The 22,680-nt window shown below is 58.9% G+C and overlaps 1 protein-coding gene across 6 annotated transcripts in view; it reads left to right on the top strand.

Annotated features, from left to right (window-relative positions):
• The window catches only part of BAIAP2 (BAR/IMD domain containing adaptor protein 2), a 77,706-nt gene that overhangs the window by 10,132 nt on the left and 44,894 nt on the right, over positions 1 to 22,680 (top strand). For all 6 annotated transcript variants that reach the window (XM_064369561.1, XM_064369556.1, XM_064369560.1 and 3 more), the window contains exons 2-3: positions 6,662 to 6,737; positions 10,073 to 10,159. In XM_064369561.1, the coding sequence (XP_064225631.1) occupies positions 6,662 to 6,737; positions 10,073 to 10,159 (163 nt within the window). The remainder of the gene's footprint in view (positions 1 to 6,661; positions 6,738 to 10,072; positions 10,160 to 22,680) is intronic.

Genomic DNA, 22,680 nt, shown 5'->3' with positions numbered 1-22,680 from the left:
GAGGGTGCTGTCTTTGCCTGATGTGTCACCATTCCCCTTGGGATCCCGTTAGGCTCCAGCCCACCTTCATGCCTCCGTCCTCACCCTGCGGGCCAGTTCCTTCCAGAAGCTTCCATGCATCTGGTTCTAAATCCACGCATATGCATTTGTAGTTTTTCTGTGACTTGAACCCAGCAAGATGCAGTTCAAGATCTGCCTCCTCCAGGCAGCCTTCCCAGCTGGGCTCCTGGAGTTGGTTTTATTCCTAAAGGAAGGATCCTCCAGGACAAGTGTCGAAGTTTTTAGAGAGGGACAGGACCTTCCACACCACTCCACCCAGGCTCCTTCACCCCCACAGCCCCACTCCTCTTGCCCCGTGAGCCAGCTTCCAGGGTCTGGAGCTCATCAGTACTCCTGTGTGTGGAGTCAGCAGTGGCCCTGGAGGACTCTGCCACATTCCCGATGCTCTCTCCCTGCAGGAGCCCCCAAACCCCTCTGGCAGCCAAGGGAACTGAGCCTGTGGCCCCTGAACAGCAAACCCTGAAGTCCCTCTGGCGGGACACTGTCCACATGCTGCCCAGCCCCTCCCGCCCCTGCCCCTTCATGCTGGACACTGTCCACATGCTGCCCAGCCCCTCCTGCCCCTGCCCCTCCATGCGGGACACTGTCCACATGCTGCCCAGCCCTTCCTGCCCCTGCCCCTCCGTGCTGGACACTGTCCACATGCTGCCCAGCCCCTCCCGCCCCTGCCCCTCCGTGCTGGACACTGTCCACATGCTGCCCAGCCCCTCCCTCCCCTCCCCCTCTGTGCTGGACACTGTCCACATGCTGCCCAGCCCCTCCCGCCCCTGCCCCTCCGTGCTGGACACTGTCCACATGCTGCCCAGCCCTTCCCGCCCCTCTTCGCTCCGTGCTGGACACTGTCCACATGCTGCCCAGCCCCTCCCGCCCCTGCCCCTCCGTGCTGGACACTGTCCACATGCTGTCCAGTCCCTCCTGCCCCTCCCCCCCCGTGCTGGACATATGACCTGGGGCTTCTGGGCTCAACTTTGTCCTGTGTGCCCTTCTCTGGAGCCTGGTGTCCTAGGCAGGGGCCCACCAGGTCTACATGGACCAGAGCCGTGGGTGCTGTGGGGTCCGTGTCTGTGTGTGGGGCCCTCATGCCGTGGCCATGGTGGCACAGTGGGCTGGGAGAGTCCTCTCTGGCGCTGTTGGCCCCGCAACTGGCACCTGCTTCTGCCTGTTGGGACAGAGGTGGAAGTGAGGGCAGTGGTCCAGTGGGTAACAGCAGCCTGGACCCTCAGGAGCTGTGGTGGTCCCTGGGTGAGGGAGTGGGTAGGCAGGGCCCCTCTCCGCAACAGTCAGTTGCTCTGGGCATTGGCTGTCCTGGGAGAGGCCAGGTGGATCAAGTCACCCTTTTCCTGATACTGCTGGAATGTGGCCTCAGGGAGCCTGTCCAGTGCAGCACCAGGACCGATGGGGACAGAGGGCTGAGGTTGGCCATGTGGGCAGCAAGGTTGGAGCCAGGACTCTGGGCTCCATTAGGAGCTAGTGGGCAGGACCCTGCCTTCCTGAGCCTCACTTTCACCTTGCCCGTGTGTAAGATGGGACAGGGACTCTCATGGCAGGGCCGGGTAAGGATTTGGTGATGAGGCTTTAAGGCAGCCAGGAGGGTCCCAGCATCAACCTTTTCTCTTAAGTTTGTTCTGAGTGGATAGGAAACATGGCTCAGCCTGACCACACACAGGCACATGTGTCCAGCACACGCTTGAGTGTACTTACACAGGTAAACACACATGCACATGCGGGTGTATGTGCATGCATGGGCACAGACGCACGCAGGCCCAGGGTCTGGCCAGACATTCCCACCCTGGCATCTGCCTGGAGGGGCTGGAGGGAAGGGGGAGGTCACTCTCTGTCAGCAGAGGAACTGCTTTTGTTTGTGGCCACGCTGCCAGGAAAGTGCTGGAGAGGTGGCGTCACAGGAGGGAGAGCCGGGGGCTAAACAGAATTCCTGAGTGGGCAGGCGGAAGTTGGACCCCAGCACAGCCCAGAGTGGGTGGGAGAGCAAAGTCCTTTGGCAAAGCTCTTTTCTCTAAATATGTTGGCCACCCTCCCTGTGTTCCCCAAGTTGGGAGGAGATGGTGACTACGGTTCTGTGACCTTGTGCCCACTCTGGACGGGCCGGCCTGCAGCACTGAATCATGCTGGCCATCAGTCTCCAGGCTGGCCAGCAGTGTCCAGCAGCTCGCCAGCCAGAAGGGCTCCCTGGGCTCGTCGACGTTCTCTGACGGCCACCTCTACAGCTGGGGGACATGGCCCTCCCATTCGTACCTGCAGAAATGCGCACCTAGGGTCCCTGGGGGCTGCAGTAGGGACAGCTGGGTCCATGCCATCCAAGGCCTGTGAGACATCCTTTTCTATGTGCGTCCCAGCCGGAGGGCAGCCGAGCCTGCCAGCATCCCTGGGCAGGGGCTTCTCACCTGGCCCTGCATGGCCTCTGTTCTAGGAGGGAAGCCTTCCACAGCATGTCTGGGAGCCCCTTGTGGGCAGGCACCCCAGGACCCCACCTGGGGTGCGAAAAGTGTTCCCTGGTGAATAGTGAATGAACACACGAGTCTGGAGGTCTGCGCTGCCCAGGGAGCCAGCGCGCGGTCACCGGGTCACAGCAGAGCTCCATGCGCGCCGTACAGGTCCTGGGGTTTGAGGACAGTGCGGTGGCTGCTCATGGTGTAGGATTTCTGTCCTGGCAGCGGGGACGGGGTCACAGCATGGGCCCCCGGGAACTCTTTCTGTGCCTGTGGCCGCCCAGGAGCCCTTGAGTTTTATCGTGGTCGTGAGGACCAGTGCGGCCCTGGGCGCCCTCAGTGTGGACAGCTGGGCTTTAAACTCACTTAGACCCACTGCACGGGGGTGGCCCTTCTGAGGGCTGGAAGTCATTTTCTTGTGCAGTTCCTCCCTCCTGGCCTGGGCTGTTCTGTTTTGCCGCCCTTTGGTGTGGATACTAGCCCCGTTAAAGCCCACAGACCTCCCCATCCCCCTGCACTGTCAGGGCATCTGGGTGTCTGAGCATCTGAGCTCAGGTCCTTCCTGGTGGCATCCTGTGAAAAGAGACACTTGTTCAGTGACTTGAAAAGTCATGTTGGTGTGACTGAAAACAGAGTTCTCCACCCGGTGCTGCTGCTGTGGGTGTTCATTCCAGAGGAGCTGGAGCTTCCCGTCATTGGCTCCCCTGCCCCCACCTGGGGAACCCCTGGGCACTGCAAAGCCCATTGGCTACAGACCGCCGGACCAGGACCTTGACCCGGTTAGGGGAGCTGGCTCCTGAAGTGGAGGTGGAGGCTGGACTGCAGTGTGTGCCCCACGGTGGGCTCTCCTCATGCTGGGGGCCTCCACACGGGCCCACAGGGTTGGGATAGCTCTAGGATGATGGAATGGACTCGGTCCGGGCTCAGAGAGACGCCTGTCGGGAGCTGGGCTCCCACCAGAGGCGCTGGGCTCTTCATGGGCCATTGGGTTTCTCCTGTGGCTCCCGGGAGAGGGAGGAGCCTGGAGGAGGGTGGGTGACACCTGCTGCGGGTGCCTGAGGCAGGGCTCCACAGAAGGCCTCTCTTTTGGCCCAGGGGCTGGGCGCTGTATGCAGATGTAGAAGGAGGAACTGGCCCTTCTGCCCTGGAAGGGGAGTTCCCGCTTAGAATTTCAGCCCAGTGGAATCCATGCTGCTGCCATTGCCTTTGGGCACCACCCTTCTCTTGCAGACAGAGGCATGGCCATGCCCAGGTGGCCTGGCGGCTGTCCCCTGCCCGCTCACTTCCTCATTCCTTCCAAGTGAGCTCAGCTGCTGCACTAAGGAAGCGAAACCTCGAGGCTGCCCCGTGCGTCACACGGTGTGCATGGCTGCCATGCTGACCCGCCTTGGCTGGCACTGGGTGGCTCCTGGCCTGTTTCTCCTGCCGCTCAGGGTGTTAGTGGAGCTCATGGGTCTCAGGTGGAGCCTCCTCTTCCACCCAGGGTCCTGCCCAGGAGCCTGTGGGGGGTGGCACGGTCCTGGAGCCAAGCACGTGGGGCTCTTGTGAGCGAGGGGTCTGCTCTGGCACGCCCATCCTCTGGTAGCGTTTTCACACCTTGTCACATAGGGTGGAAAACATGTTTGATGCTGCAGCTCAGCAGCCACACGCACAAATATGTACGTGCACACGGGGACGCACGCGAACGTAGGCACACACACCTGTGTCTGTGCACACTCACCAGAGCACCAGACCCAGCCGCACCCACCTCACTTGGCTGATGCCCCACTTCTGCTGGATTTCATTACCATAAACGCACATCCAACAGCATTCCCTGACCGCCTTTGCCGCCGTCCCGGTCTGCGCAGTCAGTTTGAACCAGGCTGCCGAGCGCTCCAGGTCCCAGCGCTCACCTCTCTGCTGGTAGCTCTCAGGTGTCGTCTGTGGCTCATGTTCTCCTGGGCGCTGGACCTGTCCTACCTCATTCCCTGTGTGGTCTCCCTGCCCTCGCTCTCAGGCACTCCTGGGAATGAAAGCGCCCAGGCTCCTGGTTCAGTGCTGAGGGCTTTCTTAGCTCAGTGCTAAGCCTCTGCTGCAGCAACCCCGTCCTTAGAACAGAGGCCTGCGTGGCACCTGCCTCTCCTCTGAGAATCCCAGAGCCTCTGATGGGTCTCCCAGCCTACGCCAGAGCCCTTGGATAAAATCTGGTCTTCCCTCAGCAGCCAGAGGGATCTCTTTTGTTCTGTTTATTTATTTTTTATTTTTTTTAGATATGGCGTCAGGCTCTGTCCACCCAAGCTGAAGTGCAGTGGCGTAATCACAGTTCATTGCAGCCTTGACCTTCCAGGCTCAAGCAATCCTCCTACCTCAGCCTTTTGGATAACTGGGACTATAGGCATGCACTGCCACACCCAGCTAATTTTTAAATTGTTTGTAGAGATGGGGTCTCGCCATGTTGCTCAGGCTGGTCTTGAATGCCTGGGCTCAAGTGATCTTCCCACCTCTGCCTCCCAAATTGCTGGGATTATAGGTGTGAGCCACTGCACCCGACCCAGTGGGATCTCTAAATGTAGCTGGCCCATCGCTCTGCTCAGACCCTCCGTAACTTCGTGCAGCCTGGCCTCAGGGGCTGTCCCATACTCCTCTTCCTCTTCCTGCCTCCCCTGGGCCCCTTCCACCCCCATGCCGGGTCCTGCTTTCCCAGGAACTTGTCGTGGGCCTGCCTCAGCCTGCCCGCTGCTCCCTGGCATGGGAAGTGCTTCCCTGCCTGCCCTCCACGTCTCGCTGAGCACGCCTATCTCACTTCTGCAGAAGCCCTGGCCCCCTTGTCCTGCCCTCTCTACAAGATACTGGCTCTGTGAGAACAGAACTTGGTGTGGCTGGGTGGCTGCTGCATCCCCCACCCCCGTGCACACAGGCTCTGGTCCAGCACACAGAGGTGCCCTCACCTTTGTTGTATCCAGGAAGGAAGGGACACCTGCCCTGGGACCTGGCTGGGTGACATGACCACCTGAGGTTCCAGCAGATGCAGAACTGAGGTGCACCCGGCCTGCTGCAAGCCCTGGTGGTAGCACAGAACTCGGGGCCTCATTCCCCAAGAGCACACACACCCTGGCCATCTCTCAGGGCAGGGGATGGAGCACACGTCAAATAGCGGGTTTTCTGGAGCCTGATCCCATGGTGGGGAGTGGCTTTCTTGTCCCTAAATGCCCTTTCTATCTGCCCTGGTGGCTCTGGAGGCTGAGGCCAGGTGCTGGGAGGGGGTGGAGGATGGAGTTGCCCTTCCCTCGCCACCCCCTTGCCCACAGGTTGGGGCTGGGTGGGGGCCCCACAGCCTCCTGCTTGTCTGTGACCTGGCTGGGCGGCTTCCCTTCCTGTGATCCTCAGGAAAGATCGGGATCACATCATAACAAACGACCGGAAGAGACAGGAGGTGGCTGAGCCGGGGTTTCTGTTGGAGCTGCTCCCCGGCCCTTGCTGGTGGGGGTTGGCCATTGACAGTCAGTGCGTGTTGTGCTGGTAGAATTCTCATTTGGCGGTTGTTTGTGTGTGCCTGTTTTTATGCCATGTAATTAAAACATTTATTTGGCCTTCCCAGTGAAAATCTAATTTCTTGAGTCTAAGAACTGCTGATCTTGGCACCAAGATGCCCATCCGTCGGGCAAACAGACCCAGAGCCGCTGGATTATTCATAGCGTGGCATTTGCAGATCAGGCTGTGATGGCACTAATCAGAGCTGATGTCTGGTAATTGATGTGTTGAGTAGGATTTTAGTGGGAGAGGGTGCTGGTGTAGCTGAGCGATTGTGTGTGGCTGGTGGGGGGCCCTTCTGGGCTGACTCAGCTGCGCCAATGGAGCGGCACCTCGGCAGCGGTACATTGGAGCGCCAGTTGCGTACTGCCTGCTGCACCGTGCAGAGGCGCTCCTTCGATTCCAGCACCTCTGCGGCAGGGTCTCATCTTATCCCCATTGTAGAGATGTGAAAACCAAGGCTCAGGTTGGTTAGGGGCACGGCCGGGATTTGAACTTGGGAAGCCCAGCTTGAGCGCCTGTGGCCTCGACCCACAGCAGGCGATGCCTGCTCTGGATTTTCTCCTCTGTGTTCAGACCCTTCAGAGTCACTAGGGTGACCTCTGCCAGTAATGCCATTTCTTCTCTTCTCTGCTTTCTTCCAGACCATCATGGAGCAGTTCAACCCCAGCCTCCGGAACTTCATCGCTATGGGGAAGAACTACGAGAAGGCGCTGGCAGGTAGAACTGCTCCCTGGCCCCGTGGGGTGGGAGCTGCTTCCTGGGTTGGCAGATGGACTTGGGCACAGCCTGTGGGGCCTGGTCAGGAGCAAAAGGAGGTCTTTGGTCCCAGAAATATAGCCCGACAGAGGCTCTCTGAGCAAAGGTGTAGCCCTGCGCTCTGGACTGTCTGCTGTCACCGTGGCGGCACGCTTCTGGCTATGCAGGCTGCTCTTGTCCTGTGGCATCTGGAGGCAGGAGGGATGCAGATGTCAGGCCCTCAGAATTGTGTGGAAACTGTGGGATCGGAGCTGGGATGAAGCTCTTGGTAGCTGCAGCGGCTTTGGCTTTGGGACCCGCGTCACCTCTCTGAGTGAACACCCTGCGGCTCCTGACCACAGAGAGCCAGGACAGAGGGCATGGGGGACTGGGGGCTCCAGGGCTGTTCCTTTCCTCCCACTGTCTTCTTGAGACACTTCCCACTGCCCCCACCCCACCCAGGTGCTCTACCTCGGGGCCTTTGGTGCACCTGGGTCTTCCCGTCCCGCTGGGCAGTCTCTTCCTTTCCCCAGAAGCCCTCCATGCCTGCCCCGTTGGGCCTGCAGGTGCTCATGGCTGAGTCCTGCCACGGTTGGGGACTTGCGGTTTTTGGGCGGTGATCCCCGGCTCCCTGTACCCTCGACCGTGTCTGTCCTAACTGCAGCATCTTCATAAGCAGAATCCACACCCGCTAGCAGGGAGGAGATGATGTGTTTCCCAAGACGCGCCCCGCATCTGTGGCTCCTCTACAGCTTCCTGGTGTTTCGGCACCCACGGGTCGGGTGGAGTTGTTTGACCAGTTTTGGTGCCAGGTTAGAGGTAGCAAGGAGGGGGCCGGAGTTGGTCAGTCCTCGTTCTTTTTCTACTACCTTTACTTCGTTGTCACCCGGGGACAAAGCACCCCACCTGAGCACCCAGCAGAAGGCCTGTCTCTGGCACTGCCCTCCTCCTCCACTCTCCAGGTGGGCCAGTTGTGCCTGCCTGCCATGTCTAGTGGAGGTGGCCTTCGCGTTTCCTTGTGGGCATGAAGGGGACACGGAGCTCCCTTGGGCCCCACCCTGCAGGGGCCCCTCCATGGCTGCCCCAGGAACAGTCCTGTTTCTCTCCACCCTGCTCCTCCTTTACAGGGGTATAGTCATCAAAATTGTCCTAAGGAGCCATCCTTTCTCTAGCAGAAGTCTGCAGGGTCTTTTTGTCTTTTTTTGAGATGGAGTCTCACTCTGTTGCCAGGCTAGAGTGCAGTGGCGCGACCTCAGCTCATCGCAACCTCCACCTCCTGGGTTCAAGCAATTCCCCTGCCTCAGCCCCCCAAGTAGCTGGGATTACAGGCACGCACCACCATGCCTGGCTAATTTTTTGCGTTTTAGTAGAGACTGGGTTTCATTCACCATGTTGTCCAGGATGGTCTCGATCTACTGACCTTGTGATCTGCCCGCCTCAGCCTCCCAAAGTGCTGGGATTACAGGCATGAGCCACCGCGCCTGGCCTGCAGGGTCTGAATGACAGTGTAGATCTTGGCTATGGCATTGACCCCTGTCCCCCAGCCTCTTGGTCAAGGTAGTGGAAGTCGGCAGCAGAGCCTGTGGCTGCGCAGAGAGCTGGTGTGGCCTCCTGGTGGCAGTTGCACCTGTTTTGCTCCCTACGGTGCTCCCACTTGCTGGGTAACTTCCTGGGGGTCCCAGGGAGAGCTGCCTTTGCCTCTGGTGTGAGATGTTGACTCTGGGAAGAGGCTCCTGAATCAGAGTAGGAAGGCTGAGGCCCGGCTCAAGGTGGGTGCAGAGGACTGGCAAGCGCGGCGACTCCATGGTCTCCGGCCGTGGCCTGTGGTGTGCAGATTCTCCGAGCCCAGCTCGTTTCCATCCTGTGAATGCGGCCAGTTGTCCATCTCTTCCCAGCCGGGTCTGAATCGTGGGCATTACGGGTGGGAATCCGGAGTCCAGAAGGTCCCACCCTGGGAGATGGGGCTGCTCTTGCTCATTGCAGACTGGCTTCCTTTTCCTGAGCCACTAGTCTGCAGGACCCTTGGTGGCCTGGTCTACGGTGAGTCTGTGGTAGCCATCACGCGGCTCCGAGCGGTGGGTTCATTGCCAGCCGCCCGCTCAGGGAAGTGGTGTGGAGGCCGCTTTGAGTGGGTCGCGGTGGGGCTGGGGCCTGTGCCTGCCTCCTCCGGCTGAGCAGGCCCTTCTACTTCAGTCAGCCCGTTGATGCTGCCAAGAGACGGGTTCCTTCCGGGCCTTTCTGCCCGTTTGGTTCCTCATGAGGGCGGCGGGCTGAGTGCAGAGACTCGGAGCTTTCTTTCCTCCTCCTCTGTTTCTCGATGGCCTCGAAGGAATGAGCGCGGCTGTCCTGGCAGCACCACCACCATAGCCGCAGCCAGCTGCCCGGAGTCACACTTGTGCCGCTTTGCTTTCCTTTCCTCTTAGGAAGCCACCCCTCCCGGGCCACAGCAGCTTCCCATTCCCCTGCGGACACGGTCTTGTGCTGCAGAGCATATGCGCGCTCTTAATTGAAAAGTATATAAATAAAATTTGATAAAGTGCCCAGTGATAAGCCCCTAAGTGGGTTCTGCAGAAAATGGATTAGAAATTGTAATTACGCTGCTCTCCAGGGCCTTGCTTCGCCCTTTCTGCAGCCTGGAGGTCGGGTGGGGCTCCTTGTCAGGTGGAGGGGTTTGCCAGGCGCTCCCCAGAGTCCCTGAGGAGGAGACCCAGGCTCTCCTGGAGCCTGCTCCCTCCCTGTGGCCGGGGAGGAGTTCAACTGCTGGAGCCCTTCACGCCCACTTCTGATGAGATCAGACTCTGCCTCTGAGATGAGGGGAGGCCCCTCTGGCAGTGACAAGACCAAGAGATGCATTTGCTCTCCTCTGAACAGCGTGAGCTGCTCCCAAGCGGGAGACCTGGTCTGACACCGTGTGTGCTCCCACTGCAGGCTCAGCATGGGGGTCTGTGGGGAAGCGGCTTCCTGCTGCCCAGCTCTGCGGCTTCCTTGCCTAGGGTTGGTTCTTTGTCTCATGAGGTCACTCGGCCCAACACTCCCTCCCCCTCCCTGCCTGGTGGCATGTGATAGGGATCAGCACTCGGCAGTTTGACTTGAATAGCTCAGGACCTGAACCAGTAACTGTTCTTAGAGTCAAGTGAGCCCTCATGATTGGGGTGAGACAAGTAGATCAACCAGAGATGGTTCTGTCCAACCCAGAAATCACAGCAAGCTGGGTGTTCTCCAGGCTTGTCCACGCAGGGGCTGCTGTGTTTTTGCTGGGGGGTCTTGTCACCTGTCCCCCACGGGGGAAATAACTGCTCCCTTCTCTTCTCTTCCAGGTGTGACATATGCAGCCAAAGGCTACTTTGATGCCCTGGTGAAGATGGGGGAGCTGGCCAGCGAGAGCCAGGGCTCCAAAGAACTCGGTGAGACCCCACCTGGTGTCTTCAGGCAGCAGGGGCCCTGTCCTGTGTCCACCCCCTTTTTGATTTGGGATCAGGTTTTGCCTGTCAAATAGGAAAATATTTTAATGAAAGTCACCCTTGGAGCTCCCTCAAGGGGCACCCACCCTGCTGGAAGTGGGTGGAGGGTACCTGTCCCCCGAGGCCTTGCAGCTTGGGGTGAGGACGAGCAGGCAAACCCATGTTCAAAGGCATTCCCAGCAAACTGGAACAGCCGACACGGGGTCTGTGTGCTTGGATGACGGGGATTCGTTCCTGATATTAAAGAGTGAGAAAGGCAAGCCCTCATGCGGTGTGGCCCTGAGGAAGACACCCCAGCAGGGTGGGCAGGTGGATTTCCTGGTGGCCAGGTTATGCTATTGATGCTTTGTCTACATTCTGCAAATTTTCTTTGATGGCTCATATGACGTCTGCATCAAGGGATCCAGTATGAAACCTGGAAAGTCAGGGTCTGTGTGGTAGTGCCACAGGTGTGGCTCGGGCGGAGTCCACACCTCCACAGTCCCCTCATCTAGCAGGGCGGTGCCGAGCTTTCCTCTGCCCACCCTGGAGACCCCGGACCGGCTGGGCCTGTGCTCGGTTACTGCTTCTGGAGCAGGCTGTGATCGGCAGAGTGACCCTCGACACTCCAGAAACCTGAGTTGCTGGAGAAACCACTTGGACTCCTTTCTGGTAACAGAGGACAGGCTGTGCTCGCCCTTGGCCGCCTCCCCGTGGCTGCTGATCTGGGAGGTGGTCTGCAGGTCTGGAGACCTTGGATGGGAAGTGTAGGCATGACTGGTCCTGGTCCCTTCTTTTTACTTTTATTCTTGGCCTGATGGCCCCCTTGACTGACAGAGGCCCTGGCTGTGTCGGCAGGCAGTTGGGCGGTGGGGTCCTGGGTTGCTCTGTGCCAATTCCAGCTCCTAGAAGAGGCTCCATCTCCCTGATGCTGAGGCTCCGGGGCTGGGACCCCGGGAACCCAGCTTTGCCTGCCTGGGCTCTGCTCTCTCCAGCTTGCTCACGACATCCTGCGCCAGGACTGTGGCCCCTCATTGGAGGCCCCCCCAGATGCCATTCCATGGGGCAGGCCTGCTGGGGTGTTTGCTGTAGGTCTGGTGATTCCTGGGCAGCTTGTTTCTTCAGTGCTGCTGTGTTGACAGACTGGGGAGGAGGTGCTGTGGGTGGGGTTGCCAGGCCTCCAGAGACTCAGCCTGGAGGGTGGGGTGTGAGGTGTACCACATTGGGCGGTGGAGGCCAAGACTCTAGTGTGGCTTCTGGGGACTCCCCTGCAGCTCCTGGGGCCTGGCCCACGTCTGCAGGGTTTGGAGAAGGGCAGAAGCAGGGGGTGTCTGTGAATGGGGCATTTTCTTTCTTTTTCTTTAGAGACGGGGTCTTGCTCTGTTGCCAAGGCTGGAATGCAGTAGCACAATCATGGCTCACTGTGGCCTCCAACTCATGGGTTCAAGTGATCCTCCTGCCTCAGCCTCCTGAGTAGCTGGGACCACAGGCGTGTACACTACACCCAGCTACTTTTTTATTTTAATCTTTTGTGTAGACAGCATCTCACTGTGTTGCCCGGGCTGGTCTTGAGCTCCTGGGCTCAAGTGATCCTCCCATCTCAGCCTTCTAGAGTGCTGGGATTATAGGCGTGAGCCACTGCACCTGGCCGAAGGAGGCATTGTCATTGCATGTTGGGAGATGTGCTGGAGGACCTTGTGCTTTCTCCCTGTCTTCGCATGAGGGTCTTCCCGTGGAGAACTCCAGGCTCTTTGTGGCCCACAGTGGGTGGCTGTGTCCGAAACTAGTGGGATTCCAGAACTTCCTTTTAGCAGAGTCCCCGGTGGTTGACTGCAAGAAGCTGCCGAGCCTCCCATGGGCACGGGGAGGAGGAGCAGGGGGAGCACCGGGAAAGGGAGGAAAGAGGGAGTGTCCACCCACCTGTGGGCTTCTGGAGTCTCTCCCAGGGCCCCTCCTGGAGCTTGGAGCGTCCTGTGTGCATCTGCAGAGGGCCAGCCAGATGCCAGCCTTGCTCTGGGGGTCAGGGTGTTTTCCTGGTAGCAGCTTTATTGACACCATTCACATGCCATGCAGTTACCTCTTTAGAGTGTGCAGTTCTGTGGGTTTAGTGTATTTACAGTACGCAGCCATTACCCCATCTAACTCCAAAACGTTTTTATCACCCCAAAAAGAAACCCCTTACAGATTAAGCGGTCACTCCGTCATCCCCTTGCTCCCTGCCCCTCGCAGCCATGAATCTGCATCTGTCTCCGGGCTGGCCCATTGTGGAGATTTCATACACGTGGAGTTGTACAAGGTGTGACCTTCTGTGTCAGACCCTTTTCCTTGAGCACGTGCTTAGGGTTCATCGTGCTGTAGCCCTGTCAGGGCCTCATTCCTGTTTCTGCTTAACGATGACCCGTTGCATGGTGGGGGCCATTTCATTTACTCGGGGTTGCCATCACCTTCCGGCAGCTGCGAGCGTGTTTTCGTCTCTCCTGGGCATGCACTGAAACTGGAATTGCCAGGTCAGATGGCTGGGAGTTGGGTTTTTATGAAAGCGGCACATCCTTGTTCAAAACCAAGCCAGCCCCTTCCCACCCTCCTGATGTGCCCAGGTCCCACTGTGTGGAGGCAGCTCCCTCGGCTGCTTGTCTCAGAGGGCAGGTTTACGCCATTCCTCCTCCTCCTCCTCCTCCTCTGTTCCAAAAGTGCAGACATCATGGAATGGTTTCTTATTATGGAAGAATTTGGACTTAGATTTTTTTATGCTGTCCCTTGCCCCACCCAATATAATTATCACAATTTTTGTTTAAACCCACGTACGGTGTTATCTGATGATATAAATCCTTTTTATGGCCAAGACAGTATACTATGATCACTGTACAGCTTTATTGAGGTGTGATTGAAGTGTCATAAACTGCGTGTCTGAGTGTCCAGTGTGATGAGTTCTGATGTGTGTACCCCTGTGAAGCTGTGGCCACGGTCACGACAGTGAACTTGTCTGTCCCTCCCTCCCTCCCTCCTGTCCCAGGAGTCCTTGGGCCCTCCCTCCCCATCTCCAGGCAACTGCTGATCGGCTTTCTGTCACCGTAGTTTAGCGTGCATTTGCTAGAGTTTTACAGAAGTGGAACCATACGGCGTGCGTTCTTTTTTTGTCCAGCTTCCTCGGGTGTGCGTGATTATTCTGAGCCTCGTCCTGCTGCCCGTGTTGGGAATTCACTGCACCTCATCGCCTGCAGGGCCCTGCCATGTGCATGTCATACCCTCATCTGCTGATGGACACTTAGGTGGTTTTAGTTTGGGGCGTTCCCGAATTTACATTTCCTTGATTCATGTTGTGGAGCCTCTTTGCATGTTCTCGATTGCCAGTTGTTTCTCTCTCAGTGAAGTGGGTGTTTGAATCTTCCCCCTTTATTTCACTTGGGTTTTGTCTTCTCCAGTTACAAAAGTTCTCTGTGTACTCTAGATAGAAGTCCCTTGCCAGGAATCCATTTTGCATATATTTCATTCCAGTCTGGTGGGCCTTTTGTTTTGTGATAGTGGGTTTTTTCTTTTTGAGACAGTCTCACTCTGTCGCCCAGGCTAAAGTGCAGTGGCACAATCTCAGTTCACTGCAACCTCTGCCTCCCAGGTTCAAGCGCTTCTCCCACCTCAGCCCCCCAAGTAGCTGGGATTAGAGGCATGCACCGCCACGCCCGGCTAATTTTGTATTTCTACTAGAGATGGGGTTTCACCATGTTGTTCAGGCTGTTTTCAAACTCCTGACCTTGTGATCCACCTGCCTCAGCCTCCCACAAGTGCTGGGGTTACAGGTGTAAGCCACCGTGCCCGGCTCTGTAATAGTGTTTTTAGAACAAAAGTATTTAACTTTAATGAAGTCCAGTGGACTGATTTTTTTTTGGTATTAATGTGATATTATGAATCTATGATGTTTATTATGGCGCCTTTGCTTTTCTGGAGTTAATAATGGACTTGCTTCTTTTTTTCTTTTTTTTGGGACAGAGGTTCGCTCTTGTTGCCCAGGCTAGAGTGCAATGGCGCCATCTCAGCTCACTGCAACCTCCACCTCCCGGGTTCAAGCGATTCTCCTGGCTCAGCCTCCTGAGTAGCTGGGACTACAGGCATATGCCACCCCACCCGGCTAATTTTGTATTTTTAGTAGAGACGGGGTTTCTTCATGTTGGTCAGACTGGTCTTGAACGCCCAACCTCAGGTGATCCTACCACCTCGCCTCCTAAAGTGCTGGGATGACAGGCGTGAGCCACCCCGCCTGGCCCACCTCGATTCTTTGTTCCCTTCCTTTTCAGTGCACCGTCACACGTTTCTTCCCAAAACCTCGGCTGCTCCCTCTCTCTGGCTTTGCTGCTGGCTGGCGAGGGCAGTCTGTTTCTTCTCCTTTGGAGCCGTCCTGCTCCCTCCTAGGCTGCTGGGCTATGCAGAGGCGGCTTATCCCCATCCCAGGTTCGAGCCCGTGTTTTCTGGGTCCCGTGCCTTTACTGTTCCTGTATTATTCCCACCGTTTGGGGAATCATCTTTTCTTTTTCTTTCTGTACTAGGTTCCTGAGTGGGTGAATAGGACATGTGTTTGAGCCAGTGTGTGTCTGTTGATGTCTTTGCCTGGCGCTGGTGGCTTAGTGGTTTGGAATTCCAGGTGGGAGATGCTCCATGTTTGGAGTCTGAGGCCATCACACCGTCCACTTCCAGCTTCCACCACTGCTGTGTTCGGTGGCATTTTGGTGCTGATTTTGTGTGTTACTTCTTCATCCCTGGAAGCTCTGGAGATCTTTGTCCTGGGGTGTTAGGGGATTTCCTGACAATATCTAGGTGTGGCGACAGTCTTGAGAGGCTCGTGAACGGCGTCACCTGATGTCGGGGGGTGGTGTGCAGCCTGTAGGGGCCACAGGGGCGGGGACCTGGGCGGGGAGGACTTCGGGGGTTAGGAGGGGTGGAGGAGAGGAGACAGGGTGTGTTTGAAGGTGTGAGGTGGACAGAATCGAGGTTTTTGCAGAAACGAGAAAGGTCTAGAGCATATGAAGGGTGGGGCTGGAGGGGAGGCGGGCTTTTCAGGAGCCCAGGGCCGCGTAGACATCCAGGCTCTGTGCCACAGGAAGACAGATTTGTGCAGCTCACCTTTCTCACCGAGTGTTAGGGTGCGTCTGTGTTCTTGCCACACGTGGGTGCCTTCATTTTCAGTGCTGTAGAATATTCCACAAACATGTAACAGTTCCTCTGTCCTCCTTGATCAGCAGTTGAGTTACTCCTGGTGAGTTTTTCTCGATGAGCTGCTCCTGGGGGCCCTGAGGCTGAGCTCTCCTGCGGGATGAATTCTGTAAGGCCCCGTGGGGTGTGCAGCGGCCACTCGTGCAATCAGTGACACGACGTGCGTCTCCCTCCCCGGGGCAGGGGCTCAGCAGTTGCTCGGGTAGGTTCTGCTTTCTGTGTTTGCAGGCTGTGCTATTAGCACCTGTGTGTGCGTGTGCCTTCTCCATGAGCTGAGCCCTGTTACCGGGCCGTGGCTTGCTCTGGCCCTTCACGGTCTTATTTTTAGTCTCTTTGGTCGGGTGTTGAGTTTGTTTCCTGTTCTTCCCCTTCAGCCCCTGTGGGGGTGTTGCCCGTCTCCGCTCACCTTCTCCTCCGTGTGTCCTTGCTGCCCCAGGATGGGCAGATGGACAGAGCTGTGCCTGCTGTCTGGGGACGAGCTGCCCTCAGTGGTGGAGCCCCTCCCGGGGAGGCAGAGTCCCGGTCTGTGCTGGTGGGTGGAGGTGCTTGGCTCAGCCCAGCCCTTGCTTGGCTGGGAGGTGGTTTTCAGTGATTTGGTCTTGACACCCAGCCAAACAGGGTCCCACCCTGTCCTCTCTCTGCTGGCCTCCTGCCCGGGCCCCTCTGGGTGTGGCCTTGTGGCTGTGTGAGGCCAGGGTTGCCAGGCAAGCAGCGGTGCCAACCCTGCCTGCCCTCCTTCCTCGTCCTCTCATTCTTTCCCCACTTTGATTCTTGCTATTCTTCCCACCTTTTTCTTTCCGTGTGGCACAGAGCTTCTGTGGCACCTGCTCTACTCACAGGGCAGTCCACCTTTAGTCCTGTGGGTCTCTCTGTGCCTGAAGCTCTGGCCCGGCAGCGTCCACAGCTGGGGAGGCGGCCTCGGGCTGTGCAGCCCTCACGGAGACATCCTCTCAGCCCCTCAGGGTGAGGGGACATTCGGGTGCAGTGACCGCCGATTGGCTGTGGAGGATGCCCCCACCCCCTTCATTTCCTGCAGAACCCTGAGCTCTGTTCTTCCTGGGAAGAGCGGGGGTCCTGGCAGCATCCCCTCATTCTAGCCCAGCGTGCTGTTCTGAGTGAGCCCCAGGTCTCCGGAGCAGAGAGCCGGTCTTGGCCTGCGTTAGCTTTCCTGCTTCTGAACCAGAGCCTGGCCCAGGGTCAAAGCCCAGAGAGTCTCTTTTTGCTTTAAATGAGCGGTTGGGGCTGCCCCTTTGTTCTCTCTGCTTCTGGAGTGAGGAGTGGCAGGGTCAGAGCCGGCCTTTGGTGCTGTGGGTCTCTCTGTACCTGTGGCTCTGGCCGTGTGGTGCGGACAGCGGGGGGCGGCCCTGGGCTTTGCAGCCTGTAGACCTCACAGAGGGAAGGGCCTCCCGGCTTCAGCTGGAGGTTGTTTTCCCTGCGGTGAAAGAGTTTCTGCAGTTGACTTTCAGGGCTTTGCTTTGATATGGCAAGTGCTTAGTCAGGGAATGAAGTGGCGGCTCCAAGTTCCGGAAGCTTCTCACAGCCCTTCTAATCCCGTAGCCGGCAGCCACCCACACTTGGCTGTCTGCTGCCTGCCTGGTTTCCCAGTCCCCACGATGGTGCCTCTGTTGAGGCCTCGGGTGCTTTTCCAGCTCGGGCAGGAGTGATTCCGGGGCACACCTGCCGCTCTCACAGCCCCTGACCTGGTGCCCAGGTGAGACCTCGAAGGGCGTCTGCTCCTCGTCCTCTTGGGTTTTGTACTTGGGTTGACCGGCCGCTTGGGGTGATTAGAGTGGCCAGCTGGGTCTGAGTCCTCTAGGCCAGTCCTTGGCATGTGCCTGTGGCCCAGGAGGAAGCCTGGCAGGTGGCCCGAGGGAGGGTGGCCTGAGGGAGGGCGGGCCAAGGCTGGTCACAGAGCCAGTGCCGTGTACGTCCCAGCCCCCTGCAGGGCTCAGGGTCCTGAGCTGAGAGCCTCGGGAATCTGGAGAATTTGCTAAGATGTGTGAGTGGCTCCCCCTCTCTGTTTCAGACCCCTCCATGGTGGCTGGCACCACCAGGGGCTGGCGTGGAAGCTGAAGGGCAAGGCCAGGGCAGGTGCCCAGTATGCCGCTGGGCCGTGGGGTGCCTGGGTGGATGTGGCGCTGGTTCTTTCTGCAGGTAGAGGGTGGCCGTCCAGTCCGCCTCCCGACAGCTGTGGTTTGCAGCGCCCAGGACTGCACTCCTGAGCACACACCCCCACCCCCTGCCCGAGGCTTGGGCGCACAGAGCTGGACTGAGCCTGGGCCTCTGCTGGCCGACAGGGAGGCTGACGGGAGCAGCAGGCCAGAGTCCCGGTGAACTGGGCTCCCGGTACTGCGTGCACGCCTGGGCAGGTGGCTCCAGTGCTGTTTACCCGAACCGCCTGTGTGAGAAGAGGGTCACGTAGCTGTCCTCTGGCCTGGCTCTGGCTTTGAGGGAGGCTAAGGTCGAATCACCCTGTAGAGCATTGTTGGCTCTTGAGGACGGTGGCCTGTCTCCAGTGAGGGAGGCTGTCATTGCAGTGAGCGGGGCCGCAGCCCTCCACAGGAGAGAGCACTGCACTTCCTGTGTGTGGTCAGTCGCCTGTCCAGCCTGCCTGTCTTCATGTGGTTGGGGCCGCGTATCCAGCCTGTCCTTGTCTGGGGCCCTGGGCTGGTTGTGTTTCTTGTCTGACTGCTCCGTGGCCCTGCTGAGGGCTGCACCTGAGCCAGGCTGTTTTGCTCAGCCCATGCCCATCTCTGGAGGCCTCTGGGGTGTTTGTGTCCTTTGAAGAGGCCACCTTGTACCCGCGGGTGCCCTCATTGTGCTTGTTTGTGATCACAGGGCATGTGTACCTGCTGGGCGCACTGGGCCTGTGCTCTGCCATCTGCCTGGCATCCCTGCGTGTCTGGGAGAGTGGTGGGAGCTCCCTGTTGGGCCAGCCTCAGAAAAGGATGTTGGCAGGCAGGCGGCGTTGTCCCTGCCTGAAACTGTGAACTGGATTGTGGCGACTGAGTCACTGAATTAAGGTGTGGCCCGGAAACTTCCCAGAGCTGTTGGCAGCAGTGCACCCCTCGTTGCCCAGAGTGCCCAGTGGGGAGAGCTGGGGACCCGCATGTCAGGTGCCCCTCCTCTCCCCGCAGGTGTCAGTGTCTTGAGTCAGCCTCCCTCTTAGAGGCATGGGGTGGCTTCCTCCGTGTGTGCGGCATCTCTGGGTCTCTAAAACGTGGGCGCCTGGGCAGAAGGGAAGGTCCTTGGCCATGTGAACCCCAAGGGGACTTTGGGACTGTCTCCAGCGGCTCCCATTGGCCACAGTGGCTTAGAGGCACTGTCTGATCTCATGATCCACTCACCTGGCAGGGCCTCCTGTTCTCCATGAGGCCTGGCAGCTTGTCCAGCTGTGTCATTGCCCCTCTGGGCTCAGGCAGCTCCATGCACAGTGCACCGAGGAGCCCCGGTGTCCCAGCATCCTCCTGCAGATGGAGGCCGCAGCCTCCCTTTGGGCCAGTGACTGTGACAGCAGCCTCTGGGCACGACACTTGCTGTCAGGCCCTCACACCGGGGACCCTCCTTGTAGACTGCCAAGTCTTTCTGACACACCATTTGGAGGCCTTAATTTGATCAGTCTCACGTCCCTGAGGCAGCCTGACACTGAGGTCCCTGGTGATGAGAGCGAAGCCGGAGGTCCCTGGCCTAAGGCCAGCCTGAGGGCTCCCCTTCCAGAGCCCAGTCGCTTGCTCCGACCTGCCTGTACCTCCCCTCCTCCCACACCATTCCTCTCTCCCTACAGTGGGACACAGAGGCAGGGTTACTCCAGAGACAGCCCTGCAAAGAAGCCACCAGGAGGCTCGGGAAGGAGGACCCTGCCCTGGGCCCAGCCTCCAGCACTGTGGGGTCTATCAGGGCCCCCCCACCACCACCTGTTCGCAGAGGCGGGTGCTCCTGCTTAACTCTGTGGGGACCCTGAGCCAGGGAAGGGGGAGGAGTGGCCTCGTGGTAGGGGAGTGGAGGATCATGTTCCCCTCTGGCTGCGGCTGGGGGTGGTCCTGCAGGCTTAGGGCTTGGCCCAGCCCTTCCCGCCGGCTGACGGCTCTGGGGCGAGGACTGAGCTGTGCGGGGAGATTAGCAGCCGTCCTGATTGGATTGGCTGTATTGCAGCCGAGGCAGCCAAGCTTGGGCCCCTGGTCTAGCTGCTCCTGGTTTGATCCCGAGCCGTTTCCTGCTGGTAATCGGTAGCTCCTAGCATCACCTGCAGAGGACTTGCCAGAGTCACAGTCAGCGAGAGGCTCTGTAAGTCCGGCCAGGTGTCCTCTGCCAGTGTTGCTGCTGCTCCCTTTGGCCTAGGATTGCGGTCAGGCGGCGCCTTCCCTCCCTGAGCGATCACCCAAAGTGTCAGGCCGTGGCTTGGGCTGGTCAGGACGGGGAATGCAGTTGGTCTGTCCCCTGTGAGGCCGGGGCTGCGCATCCCCGGTTGAGGCACAGCTGATGGTGCCTGCCGCCCCTTGGTGCTGTCAGCAGTGCTCCCGGGGAGGGAAAGAGAGGAGCCGCTCCTCCCTTCTCAAGTCAGGAACTGCTGAGGTGCTGGCCGTCCCTGATGAGGCCCCACGCAGTCGGCCTCTGGCCAGGGGCCGGGGAATACAGGTGCCAGCCCAGCAGCCTCTGTGGGCAGGTCTGTACCTCTGGGGGACATGGGTCTTGTGCACTTTGGGTGGTGCCAGTTGGTGGTAGGGTGGGCATGTCAGGCCTGGCGGACGCTGGCCGCAGCCGCCCGGGCAGTTGATGGCGGGTGCTCTCAGGGCGGCCTCTGTTCCTGTTCGCATCTTGCAGGGTTGGAGCGAGTCAGTGTCTGCCTGAGAGTCTGTCTCCCAGGAGGGATCTTCTCTCTGGGACAATAATCAGGGAGCACAAATAGGCGAGGCTGGTGAGGAGCGGGCCCCGCTCATGGCGGGGGCCTCCCAGGGGCATGCATGAGGAGCTGGAGGTCTCAATGGCTTCTCTAGAGCAGCTGTCGGAGAAGGTCTGTCCCCGGGGACCAGGACCCTGGTCAGTGCCATCCAGGTCACTGGTGTCCTTTGGGCCCCAGCTGTAGGAGGCCAGCGATGTCGGGCTGAAACCGGAAACCGCTTCTGAATCCCCGACCCCTGGGATCAGGGTGACACGAAGCCCAGGACCTCAAGGGCTGACTGCAGGGTCAGCAGCCACACAGTTGGAGCCAGGACTGGGGCTCATCTCAGGTGGCTCCGCTCCTGTGTACCCGGTCCCCACTTCCTGCCCTGGGGTGGGTGCCCCCAAGTCTGGTAATGCAGAGAAGGCCACCTCGATGGCCCCTGGGCTGTGGCATGAAGTACTACCGGGTAGCCGGGCGAGGGACTCCGGTCCTGGGAAGGGGTCTCTCTCAGGTTGGGGGGCCACATCTGGTGGCCGGTTCCTCTGTCCAGCCTTGCGATCCTGGTCGTGGAAGGTGCCAGTGGGTTTCCTCGTTCGCAGTGTCTGTGACCGTTGGCCCAGACGTGCTCCTGCGTGCCCAGTGCCAACCACAGTGTCCATTGCTGTCAGCCCAGACGTGCTCCTGCGTGCCCAGTGCCGAGCTCCGCCAATGCCGAGCTCCAGCTGCTCCCAGGCTCCTCCACTCCCCAGTCACACATTTGACGACTTGTCCCACGCTGGCCCGTAGAAACAGCCAGGACGGGGTCTCAGCAGCCCAGGGTGGTCCCGGCAGCAGGGGCTGGGCTGAGGAGGATGCACCGAGCCCTCCGGCTGTACCTGGCATACTTGCTTCTTTAAACATCTGAAGGGCAAACAGCAGAGCATCAACTTCTGATAGCTCTGAATGGTGGGTCCACAGGCTTTTGTGACAGTGTCCTTGGTACATTTTGTACATTGGAAGCATTTTTTAAATGGTTACCAGCAGTCACATGCCGGCAGTCACATCACTGCAGGGCCAACTGGACTGTGTCTTGGGCAGAGACTGAACACGTGTGCACACCCAGCCAGAGCACACACGCCCGCACAGAGACACACAAGTGTACATACACGCGGGCACAGATAGTGCTCCACGTACATCTCCATGGAGTGCTGTAGGGGTGACAGGGAGACTGGCCCCTGGCCAGGTGGTCAGAGAGGCTGCAGGTGGTCTGAGCTGCCCGCCTGGCCTCCTCAGCTGCCCCCACTCATGACCGTGGGACTCTGCGGGCAGCTGGGGTCCAGGGCCAGGTTCGGGGACGCCTGGTGGGAGTTCTCGAGTCTGTTCCCTGCCTCAGCAGCGGCCCCTTCCTTTTCAGGAGGTATAGTCTGCGAGGCCCCAGAAGAGCCTGGGGGACATGGTTCCCTGTCTGTGGCAGCCTCCCTCTGCCCACTCTGGGGATCCCCCTGGTCCTGTCCACTCACGAGCTTGCTCTGGCCAGCGCGTTCCTGGGCAAGGTTCAGTTCACCTCCCAGGCTTCCTTCCAGCCACCTCCGTTCTCCCCGGACATGTGGGAGTTGTGCCCAGGGCTCCTTGGGAGGACACCGTGAGGTGTGCCCTGAACAGGCAGCAGTGGTAACCAGAGTATTTGGAGATGCGCTTGTTCTGCCCAGGAAGATTGGAGGATTTTTCTGTTTTGTTTGTTTTTTCCCTTTCTGGAGACAGTCTCACTCTGTCACTCAGGCTGGAGTGCAGTGGCACAGTCATGCATAGCTCACTGCAGCCTCCTGGGCTCAAGCGATCCTCCCACCTCAGCTTCTGAGCAGCCAGGACTGCGGCTGTGTGCTGCCATGCCTGGATAATTTTTAAACTTTTTGTAGAGACAAGGTCTTGCTTTGTTGCCCAGGCTGGTCTCGAACTCCTGGACTCAAGCAATCCTCCTATCTCGGCCCCCAAAGTGCTAGGATTACAGGCATGAGCCACGGTGCCCGGCCAGAGGTTGATTTTGAAAGGTAAAGTTGCCCAAGAAGAAAGGAGCAGGCTCTGCTCCAAGCTGTAGCCTGGGTCTGCCCTCCATGCTGAACAGACATCCAGGCAGCCTCCAGGCTGGGCATTGAGTGTGCTCTGCCTTGATCACTCGTGCCCAGAAAGGAGGTAGAAACATGGAAAGAAACCCCTCGGCCCCATCAGACCTCAGCCCTCCTTGCGGACACTGGGGAAGGGAGGAGAGAGGGACAGGGAGTGCTGCTGCGGGTGAGCACTGTGGACGCTGGGCAGGAGAAGGCCCCAGGTGCCTGTCCCCTGTACCCCTGCAACTGTGGCAGCTGGGCTCAGCCTGGTCACTCAGCCCGTGGGAAGAAGGTGTCAGGTCAGCTCAGCCCCACAG

The sequence above is a fragment of the Aotus nancymaae genome, unplaced genomic scaffold (genome assembly GCF_030222135.1).
Source record: "Aotus nancymaae isolate 86718 unplaced genomic scaffold, 86718_ANA_hifiasm-v0.15.2.pri h1tg000089l, whole genome shotgun sequence".
Lineage (NCBI taxonomy): Eukaryota > Metazoa > Chordata > Mammalia > Primates > Aotidae > Aotus > Aotus nancymaae.
This window is presented reverse-complemented; position numbering and strand designations above follow the sequence as displayed.